This window comes from Pangasianodon hypophthalmus, chromosome 11, assembly GCF_027358585.1.
Source record: "Pangasianodon hypophthalmus isolate fPanHyp1 chromosome 11, fPanHyp1.pri, whole genome shotgun sequence".
NCBI classification, from domain to species: Eukaryota; Metazoa; Chordata; class Actinopteri; order Siluriformes; family Pangasiidae; genus Pangasianodon; species Pangasianodon hypophthalmus.
In genome coordinates, this window is record NC_069720.1 from 23757311 (window position 1) to 23768034 (window position 10724).

The 10724-nt window shown below is 40.5% G+C and overlaps 1 protein-coding gene across 1 annotated transcript in view; it reads right to left on the reverse strand.

The window, feature by feature from the left end:
- nek7 (NIMA-related kinase 7) overlaps window positions 1-10724 on the reverse strand; it is a 66575-nt gene that overhangs the window by 1068 nt on the left and 54783 nt on the right. The window contains exon 9 of the mRNA XM_026927964.3: window positions 2725-2838. Within this exon, the coding sequence (XP_026783765.1) occupies window positions 2725-2838 (114 nt within the window). The remainder of the gene's footprint in view (window positions 1-2724; window positions 2839-10724) is intronic.

Here is a 10724-nt window from a genome sequence, read left to right on the forward strand (position 1 = left end):
GAATGCACAATGCAGAAATACACCACAATTATTCATTTCCAACAAATATTTTTTATTTACGGAGTGAAATCAGCTTTGAAAACCGTCCGAGCTCGTGTCTGAAGTCACATTTCCTTTAGGAGCCAAGAAATAGACTTGAAATAAGGCTAAAGCTTTCTACATGCTCGCTGCCTCACACACTCAAGTCCCCAAAATTCACACTCCCGTGCTACTGAGAGACAGAGAAGCGACCTCAGCCCCGACAACGGCATCATTAAAAGAAGAAAAAGAAAAGGGAAAAAAAATACCCCTCTCCCCAAATACCTAATCACCATGGCAACCGGCTCTTTCTAGCGCAGGCCTGGCTGCTGCTGCTGCTGTCTCCTAATCAGCACGGCATGTGAAATGCAAATCCAGCCCGGCGCAGAATTAGTGGAGGGGAAAAAAAAAAAGGTGGCTTGGGGAGTGGGGGGCAAATCAGGATGCAGATATGTAAAATATTCATATACCTTGCTTAAAAAAAAAACAAAGAGGTGAGAGTCGCAGATTTTCTGATGAGGGAAAGGGGTTGTCTGTCAGGAGATGGTAAATGACACACCAAAGACGAGCGACTGACAGTTTTTTGCCGTTCGCCTTCAGGAGCATTGTTTAAACGCAGACAGAGATGGATGCGGGCCCTCTGCCTATGCTGGAGGGCGCATTTTTTTTTTAGTTTGGAGGGGGGGAATGGCGTTTCAGCAGTGCTGAGCTGAGATCATGAATGGAGAACGATGACAGGAGCTAATGGTGCTGATGATGGCGGGTGGAGATTTAGAAACATACAGTGAATATCAGGGTGATGCTTCATCAGCTGTGGGCTTAGAAATAAGCTCCGAGAGACGTACTCCAGCGCTAAGCCTGAACATTCAGCACACATTTCTAAAACATGTCACTTTTACCTTTTCTGACCGTACCACAAAGCTAGCACTTCCACAAAACAAGGTAAGAGGTCACCTACAAAAGTCTAGCCTTAACATCTGAATAGTGCATGCATTAAACTGAACTACAACCGCAAAGATGGTCTGTTACTCATCCAAAAATGATACTGCTCTCTGTTACAGTCACACATTTAGACACTCCTCTGTAGCCTTACAGTACTGTGCAAAAGTCAGGCACCATTTTTATTTATTTATTTTTTATAGCTGCAAAAATGAATATTTTTTCATTGTTGATCATTATATAATGAATGAATTGACAATCAATTGCCAGGTGAATGTAAAACGACTGTAACCAACAATATTCTGCTGTTTTTGTTTATTATTTTTTCCCTAATTTTATGTAAAGCAATACTGTAAGGAACAACTTCGACTGACTTTCTCCTCTAGAGCAAATCTAATCATTATTCCTTGTTTCTAATATCAACTGATTTACATTACAGAAAAACAGGAATTTGATAAGGAACTTGTTTTAAACAAACACACATGAAACTAAAATTTCTAAAATACCACTTTATCCAAACTGAAATCACACTAAACCATAGAGACGTTCATCATCAATCTCAAAATTAAACAGTGTAAAAATTCAAAGTTAAACTTGACCGGCCTCATTAAACTTCTACGCATATTTGACTAATGAAAAAATATCAAGCCCCCTAAACAAAAGGTGCTATAACTTAAACCATTTACTAGATTTCACTCACCAAGCAGAAGCTTTTTAACGTTTATGCATCGCTGATGTGCTGCTATTCATGCAGATTATATTACATCACACTTTTAATTTTTTCACTGAAACTCTCAGAGCTTTGACATTACTCTTTTGACTCCTCTTTCTTTTTCGAAATTCTTTCTGTGAAATGAGGTTTCTTCCGTGGTGTTGCGGCTCACAATGCCTCTTGGTGTCTCTCAGTCCTGTTTAAGTCCACAGGACCTCAGCCAGAAACAACATTAAACTGCTTTTATCTAATCAAGAAGTCTATATACTGCAAGTGAAATCTGTCAATCCTGTTTTTTTTCCTTTGTTGTTGTTCTTTAAAACTGAAACCAGCTTTGCACACTGTGCTGTGTGGTGCAGTAATATCAGTGCTGCTGTTTCCCCGAGGCCTCACTGCTGTATTACACTCCACCCAGGAATACACACCGGTGCACTCTCACGTTTCCGCTAACACGTTTCCACCAGCACGTTTCTGTTGTTGATTAAGTAAACGACTCGTCAAATATAAAGAGCCACATAAATCATTTTTTATATAATCAACATAATCGTTTTACTTCGACTGATCATAGCATATTTAATTTTTAAATATTATTTCTGGCTTAGATGCTTATTTTATGTCTTCTGCATTACTGTGTCAGTAGAAAAGAGCAAATCTGGGGATTCCAACCCTGCCAAAAAAAAGTTGTAGAGTAACATAAGAAATAGACCCCTTCAAAAAAAAAAAAAAAAAAAAAAAAGTGTGGTTTTATCTGCAGATATAGAAGAAAGTCTGAGAGCCAGAATCTGTGGTTTACTATTTCCATATCAGGATTACTTTTTCCTTATAAATCTTCATGACTTCCTGAGAAAACTGATGCGGTATGATGACACCAAATATTGATTCTGTTTCTTTTTCCCGTTTACTACTTCATTTTTTGACATGTAGAAATATTTCATTCCATTATTTTTGAAGGCGTCTTTTTTGTCGTTACGGACTTTCTTTATTTTGATGACTTTTGCACAGTAATGTATGTAATGTAATGTAATGTAGATGATGTCTGATCTGAAGTGTCTCACCTCTTCCGAGTAGTGATCAGATGGGAGAGGGGGGTAGTCGCACTGCTCAATCTTTTTACACAGCGAGTACAGGTTCATCTTGTCTCCGTAGAATGGACTCTGAAGAGCAGCCATCTAAGAGTGAAGGAAGGAAAAGCTGTTAGATTTCACAAGAATCACACAGAATACCTGTACTGAGTGGGCTGAGGTCACTCACATAACTCCATGCTCCCTATTCACTCCATCCTTCTAACAACTTCTTTTGATATTTGTCACTGACCTTGTCATGACTGCTTCGTATTATGCAATTTGAGTGGATTACAAGGAGACACTGACTGACTGACTGCTAGTTACAAATTTCAGATGTTTATTTCCGTGAGAAACTCTGAAAAAGCTGACTGGAAGTTGACTGAAAAAGCTAAATCCAGCTAAACAATGGCTAAGTAAAACAATAACATTCAAATTCTTGTCATTTCTCTTTGCATATCACTGAGCGAAATGAAAAAATGAAATTACTACATTTGCAATTTCTATACAAACACAAGCCATTGCTCCAAAATGTTCCAAAATTTGTCAAGTCATTTTCTTCAGCATGGTATTTCATGGCTAATACTAAAATAGAAACACTAAAATAGTGAAAAGAAAATCCAAATTCTGCAAAAAAAAAAATGCACAAAATTAAAACGAAAAATGCTTCGTTGTTTCTTTTCCATTGCAGTATTCAACACACCTGACAAAACAACACAAAAAAACTGAAAACTGATAAACAGGAGCGCATCAGGTTTAAAAAAAAAACAAAAAAAACAAAAGCTCTTAATAAACGCTTGTGCTTTTTTACTTCTCGTTTTTCTCTGTGCATTTTTAGTGTCAAGCTCGTTAATATTTAAATCTATGTTAATTAGCACTGGGCGGGGCTAATTAGCATGTGCAGACACAGAGCACTTTTAACTGAACCAGTCCTTTCATCTTTCCTGTCTATGGATAGTTCACAATTTTATGCAAAATAGGATGTGTCTATGATGTGTCTTTATAAATGATAACAAAGCATCAATATAACACATATACATAATAACTCCAACCAATTAATCATATACACACATATACACGATCTCAAAGGCCGGAATGTGACTGCAGCATGAATGCAGATGTTTCCAGACGTTTCTCTCTCTCCCACAGTCTTCGTCGTTTATCAGCATTGCCATTCCCTAGCAATAAAATCTGGGATGTGTGTGTGTGTGTGTGTGTGAGCATGCTTGTGAAAAGCTACTATTAAATTTGATAAAACGGTATAGTTTGCTATCATATTACATTATATAGTGTGTGTGTTCTTAAAAGTAGGATCATTCTGCTAACCTTTCACAGTTACAGCAGCTGAACAATCAATCTCATCTCGAACAGTTAGAAAACTGGTGACATTATAAAATATAGTCTGCAGCAGCCTTAATATTTTATGTTCTTTTTTTTTTACGAACATTATGCAATACTGCACGAGTTTCTAAGCTATACTGCAGAACTGGAACATCGACTGTAGCAGAACACGGGTGTGGCTTCGGGCTTTAGAATGAGGTTTAAGAAACTGGCTGTGGTTTTGTCATATAACATTCTCAGACACACACCCTCTCAATCTTTCTCTTCTCTCTCACACGCACAATGGAAGCACAGCCACTCAATCTTCATCAAGCAGTAGCTGGCAGACTGGCTGGAGTTCTGCTACAGTAAATAATAGACATCGCTGAATGACGGATTTGGGGTTGATGAAGATATCAGGCAGCTGAGACACAGCCTACTGAACATATGACGTTAGGGGTTTTATCATGGCCTGATACAGGCAGTATGCACGACAGACCCTAATTTCAGTTCATTTCTCCTCAACCATCAGCACATGTTTTACTTCTCATGCCAATATCATCACTGGAATAATAAACAAAGATGATACGATTTTGCCGTAACATGATATTGTGATGTAAACAGGTTTTCACAATGACACTATTTGGCTTGCTCTAATTTTTTTTCCCCAAAATGTGAATTGAATGTGGACGTAGTAGCACAAGTGTGAGACCAGATTTTGATCCACCAGGCTTAATATAATTTATTTGATAAACAAAAGGGTTTTTATGATTATAACATGGTAAACAGATCTCTGCTTCAGAGTTCTCGCTCACGAAGCTTTTCCCACAGCAAGCAAAAATCACTTTTATCACCCATCCTGCACTAATTCTTGATTTCTGTAGCAAAGAAAGTTTGTCTGTTAGCCAAAGTTAGCACATGTTAGAAAGAGAATTAGCCAAAGCCAATGTGAGATTTGTATTGCGACCTCAACAGGTTTTTTTAAACTTCTGGTTTCTTGGGGTCGAGTCTGCTTGCCACTCCGCCTGTGTCACTGTACCGTACACAGCCGTTCTTTGACAATGAATAGGGTTAAGTGATTATCGAAGCCAGTGTGGAAATCCCTAAACATCGAAAAAAGCAGCACAGTTAAAACTTCAAGTAGCTCTACTATTGCCTCATTTCCCATCCCCTTCTTCTTCTGTGAATCTTGCTAATTCCCACCCACTCGCTAACTCTCTCCATCACTCAACAACTATCAACCGGGGATTATGGGGCAAGCATGTGGTTCATCTGAGATGCCTGAAGCTAACTTCCACATCTTTTCAAAATGCAGCTTATGCAGTGTCATGGGCAGCATAACACACTTGCAGGAAAGAGCTATCTGCCCTCTTCCGCATACAGCAGCTCACAGACCCCTGTAATTGGCTAGCATCACTGTGATTGACAGGGGAGAGACAGTAATGCCACCCCTGAGAACCAGAGAGCACGATCAATTCTGCTCTCTTGACTCCTGGCCATGGCTGTGACATCACCGGGAATCGAAATCATGATAGAGTGAACACTCTTCTGTTGAGCCACTCGGGAGCCATTACATGATATGTAAACACAACAGAGTGGAAAAAAAAAAAAAAAAAAAGAACACCACACCCAACAAACAAAATCATTCTACCATTCGGTTTTGTTATAGGTGTACACAACAGTCACAAAATCAAGTACCTGTTACTGAAAAACATTTTAATTTAATTTAAAAAATAATTTTATCTTTATTTTTGACTGAATGTGAGCATTTTCGAACCGGTTTTTTAGTCTATACACTGTAACAAATGTGCATCAGTGACCTTGTGCTAATCCTGAATCACCTCAAGATTTCAAAGTTAATTCACAACAACAAACAGACCAGAGAGTGATTTGCAACAGAACACAATCAGCATTGCTGGCTTTGAGAGCTCACCACAGAACACCTGCTGATAATAAAAGCCATGAGCTCAGAGCCTCGCTCTGTTTGTTTAAAGAAGGTCCAAGTGATGTCGAGTCATCAGAACAGGCTGAAACTTGCAGGGATTTTGAAATACACTACTCATCTTCACAAGCTAAAGTCCTGAGAAATATTACACTGGAATGCACATTCGGGTAAACGCATTTCTTAAAAGTATCATGGCACTTCGCTAGCTTCGTTCAAATGATTCACTTTTCCTTAAAACCTCTCGACAATACGGTAGAAAAGAACATCAGCATGTATTGTAAAGGTTGTGCAACATTAAGTAGGTAGTACAGTGCTACAAATCTACTTTGTAGTAGAGTGTGTCCAGACAAATTGGGCTACATGTAGTAAGCTATATACCATAGCATGTACGTAGGGTGTACCTGTGCTACAATGATACTTCTTTTTGGTGTATGTGGCACAAACCTCTAATTGTATGTGCAAGATATCAGTTAGCAGGTAATGGGCCCAATTTGTTCGCCCTTTCCCCTACTTAAACATTTAAGTCTTCTCACAGGGAAAAATGCAATGGAACAGTCATTTAACTCAAAATTCCTGAAGACACCTAGCCAAAACTCTCTGGCATAAAAGCACCTGATGTCACAACAATATGGCCGCGCACAGTCATACTGTTTATACAGAAATCTTTTACCCCATGTGAATTAGTCATAATAATCGTCCACCGGCAACATAACATACGTTGATAAGCCGAAACATTATGACCGTCCGCCACATGCTGACAAAACAGCTCTCACCCATCAAGGCATGGACTCCACAAGACCTCTGAAGGTGTGCTGTGGAATTTGGCACCAAGACGTTAGCAGCAGATCCTGTAGGTCCTGTAAGTTGTGAGGTGGGGCCTCTATGGATCAGACTTGTTTGACCAGCACATCTCACAGATGCTCGATCGGATTGAGATCTGGGGAATTTGGAGGCCAAGTCAACACCTTGAATTCTTTGTCATGTTCCTCGAACCATTCCTGAACAATTTTTGCAGTGTGTCAGGGAGCATTATCCTGCTGAAAGAGGCCACTGCCATTAGGGAATACTGTTGCCATGAAGGGGTGTACTTGGTCTGCAACAACGTTTAGGTAGGTGGTACGTGTCAAAATAACATCCACATGAATGCCAGGACCCAAGGTTTCCCAGCAGAACATTGCGCAGAGCATCACACTGCCTCCACCAGCTTGCCTTCTTCCCATGGTCCATCCTGGAGCCATCTCTTCCATGGTCCAGTTCTGATGCTTATGTGCCCATTGTAGGCAATTTTGATGGTAGCATGGCCACTCTGACTGGTCTGCGCCTATGCAGCCTGTGCACTGTGTGTTGTGACAAATTCCTGCAGTAACAATCATTAAAATTTTCTTCTGTCGGTTTGGACCAGCACCCTGTCATGTAGTCTGGCCACAACGATTTGGCCCTTGCCAAAGTTGCGCAGGTCTTCATATCTGCCCATTTCTCTCGCATACAACATGACTACGAGAACCGACCGTTCACTTACAGTATATCATATCGAAGACTGCAACATGCACCATTGTATCGAGATAATCAACGTTATTCACATCATCTGTGAGTGGTCATAATGTTTTTAATCATTGGTGTGTATGTCCCATTCTGTTGAAAGCAGAATTTAACCATTAACATCTTGTTAATTTCTTATTTACTAAACGCTACATCTCTGATGTTAATGAATTTTGAGAAGTGAATTCCACCTGTTCTTCCTGAAAGGTCACTCTTGTGGAACCCTCAGTGCAAGAAAGCAGAAGAGGACAGATGCTGCTTTATTCCAAAAAATTAAGAGACTTGGATGACTGTTTTTGTGGCTTCCAATTATAGCAAAACACATTAAAACACCTTCCTTGTTTAGTTACAACTGGTTTTGTTTCTGGAGTGCAATTTTACAAGTTGATACAAAAAGCAAAAGATAGAATGAGACAGACAGAGACAAAGTGAGTGAGCAAACTGTGAGAATGCAAGTGTCAGAGTGAGACAGCACTCCAGTTTGGATTTTGAGTGATTGGCAAAGAAGAAGAAGAGAAGAAGAGGAGAGGAGAGGAGAGGAGAGGAGAAGAGGAATGAGGCTTTGCTTCTCTGAACAATTTGTCACTGCTCCTCACGCTAGCACTAATACAGGCCAGCACTGTTCTAATCACTCGCCAGACACACAACCAGCTCATGCTGCACGGACTGCTGGGATATTCGTTTCTCCAGCAAAGAATCAAGCACCAGGAGGTTAGTCACAATCTTTATGACTTAGACACAAACCCAGAGGGAAGCCAATTCCTCTTCTGAACAGCTATATTAAGAAAAAATAGGGAATTAAAAAAAAAGAGAAGGAAGAAAACATTTACTCATGTTTAGGTTCTCAACTTTCGATTTTCCTGGGGATGAGTCTGTATCAGTTTTTATAACTACATGTGACACAGTGTATGCATGACAGTCCCTGTTCGAGTGTGTTATAGTCAACGCGTGCATGCCACACTGACAAAATTGCACAAAGATGTGAAAGACAGGGATTTTTCAAGCTATGGGTATGCAAAGGAACAGTACAGTTTTACTGCAACATCTGGCTGTGTTCGATACGCCGCTGCTCTTGCAAAAAAGTTCCTCAGGGTAATTACAGTGTGCAGCATTCTGCAGCACATAAGTTAGGCCAGCCTAAACCAGCCATGTGTGTGTGTGTGTGTGTGTGTGTGTGTGTGTGTGTGTGTGTGTGTGTGTAAGGCAAGCGGGACACCACATGTGATCTCAGCCCCACTGTGTGTCTGCTTGCACATGCTCAGGAGTAGTGAGCATGCGTTTTCGTGTGGGGGAGTGCAGGAGGAGCAGCTGCAGCCAACAAAGGGTTAAACAAGGACCACTGTGTTTTCATGCATCCTCTGCTGCTGACAGATGAAAAATGTCAACTGTCCTGTTTTCTATTTTGGAGTTTTTGCACTATTCATCTGGTTCATTAGTGGCGGGCCGCTTGTGGCCCTGACAGCTGCTCGGCCTGCGCTCGTGGCCCCTGAATTTTTCAGACTAATTTGATTCGATGGGCGAGATGATTGACTTGCTCTCTGACCCCCCGGAGCCCAGAGGCACTCCTCATTGTTATTCCGGAGCTGTCCGACACACACTGCGCTGGCCTGCTGTCTGACTGCGCACGGGCACGCACACACACTCACACACACACAGCAATCCCCTTCCACAAAGGTACCACACCCACACAGAAATGCATGCAACTGCGCGCGGGCGCACACACACACACACACACACACACACACACACACACACAAAGACATGGTAACACACCTGGGTGCGTTTAAAAACAAACTGTCATGGCCATACACACACAGTATACGGATCGGGGGAAAAAAAAAACAAAAAAAAAAAAAAAAAACACAGCCTCGTCGGCCACCAGGGAAAAGTGAGCATCAGTGACCATGTAAAGATCTCAAGTGGAATAAAACCATAACTCAGACTTAATGAATATTGATCTGTTTTTTTTTCTGTGCATATAAATTTCCCCCCAACCCCTGCACCCCCCCCCCGCACCCCCCCCACACACACACACACACACACACCACACACACACACACACACACACACTCTCAAAAAAGGATGACCCCACATGGCCAAAATATCTGCATAGCTTACAGCATGGAAGCCATCATTATTCCCTCTGACGGTTTTTTTTCCCCAGTCAGTACTTTAATGATATATTAATAAAAGAAGCACACATCAAAAATGCATCCACTAAAGATGTCCCCATTTTAATGACTGATACTGGTGAGGACATCAGTCACACACACACACACACACACGTGCTCAGGTTCAAACTTGTCATTCTCTTCCAAACCAGAGAAAACAGATTTGAAACGGTAAGTCGAATTATTAGAAAAAAAAAGTGCAACATATTTATATTTGCGTATTTTCAAAAAAAAAAAAAAAAAAAAAAAAAAAAGATGCAAAAAAATGTCCAGGTTTTCTGCTTCATTAAGAAAACAAGGAAAAGCTGAGATCTGCCAAGCCAGCAGAAATCTCAAACCTCCACCACACTCTCTCAGCATGTTTATTCAATACGTACAATCTGGAGCCATGTTAATTCATTAAACTCTCAAATTAAATTTCTCTGCATGGCAACATGACACTAAAAGTGGAATATCTAACATGCAACGTTACAGAGACAGACAATATCAGACTAGCTGACACTCTATGGATTATATTTGCTTAAGCTTGAACCATAATATCCTCTGATGTGTCCTTTTGGACACTTTTCTGGACACAAGCTTCAGAATCTTAAAGGTTGCAATCTGACTGGCTCTGTGTACTTCCATGTACCAGTTTCCAGTGGGAAAACTAACTCTGGTCTGCTGACACACAATGAGATTTTTTTTTGGAAGAAGATAGAGCCAGTGGAATGAAAACTGAAACGTTAACAGAATCCCGCTTTAAAAGTTAGCACTACGTTTGTGGTAATGGTTAGGAGAAAGTAAACCTTGCTTGTTTGCTGATCGATGGGCCACTGGAAAAGGTCGTAAGGCATTGAACCTGTGGTTGGCCATTTGCTACGTCAGTCAAATTACTCATTTCTTTAAAACTAGTTGGGTCTTTGCTGCGTTTATTAACAAAACATTTGAGACTGTTCAATTGCCATGTTCAATTTTTTAAATCCATCTAAATCCATCTACTGACTTGAGTCTCTCAGACGTCTTCGGTAAAGTTTTTT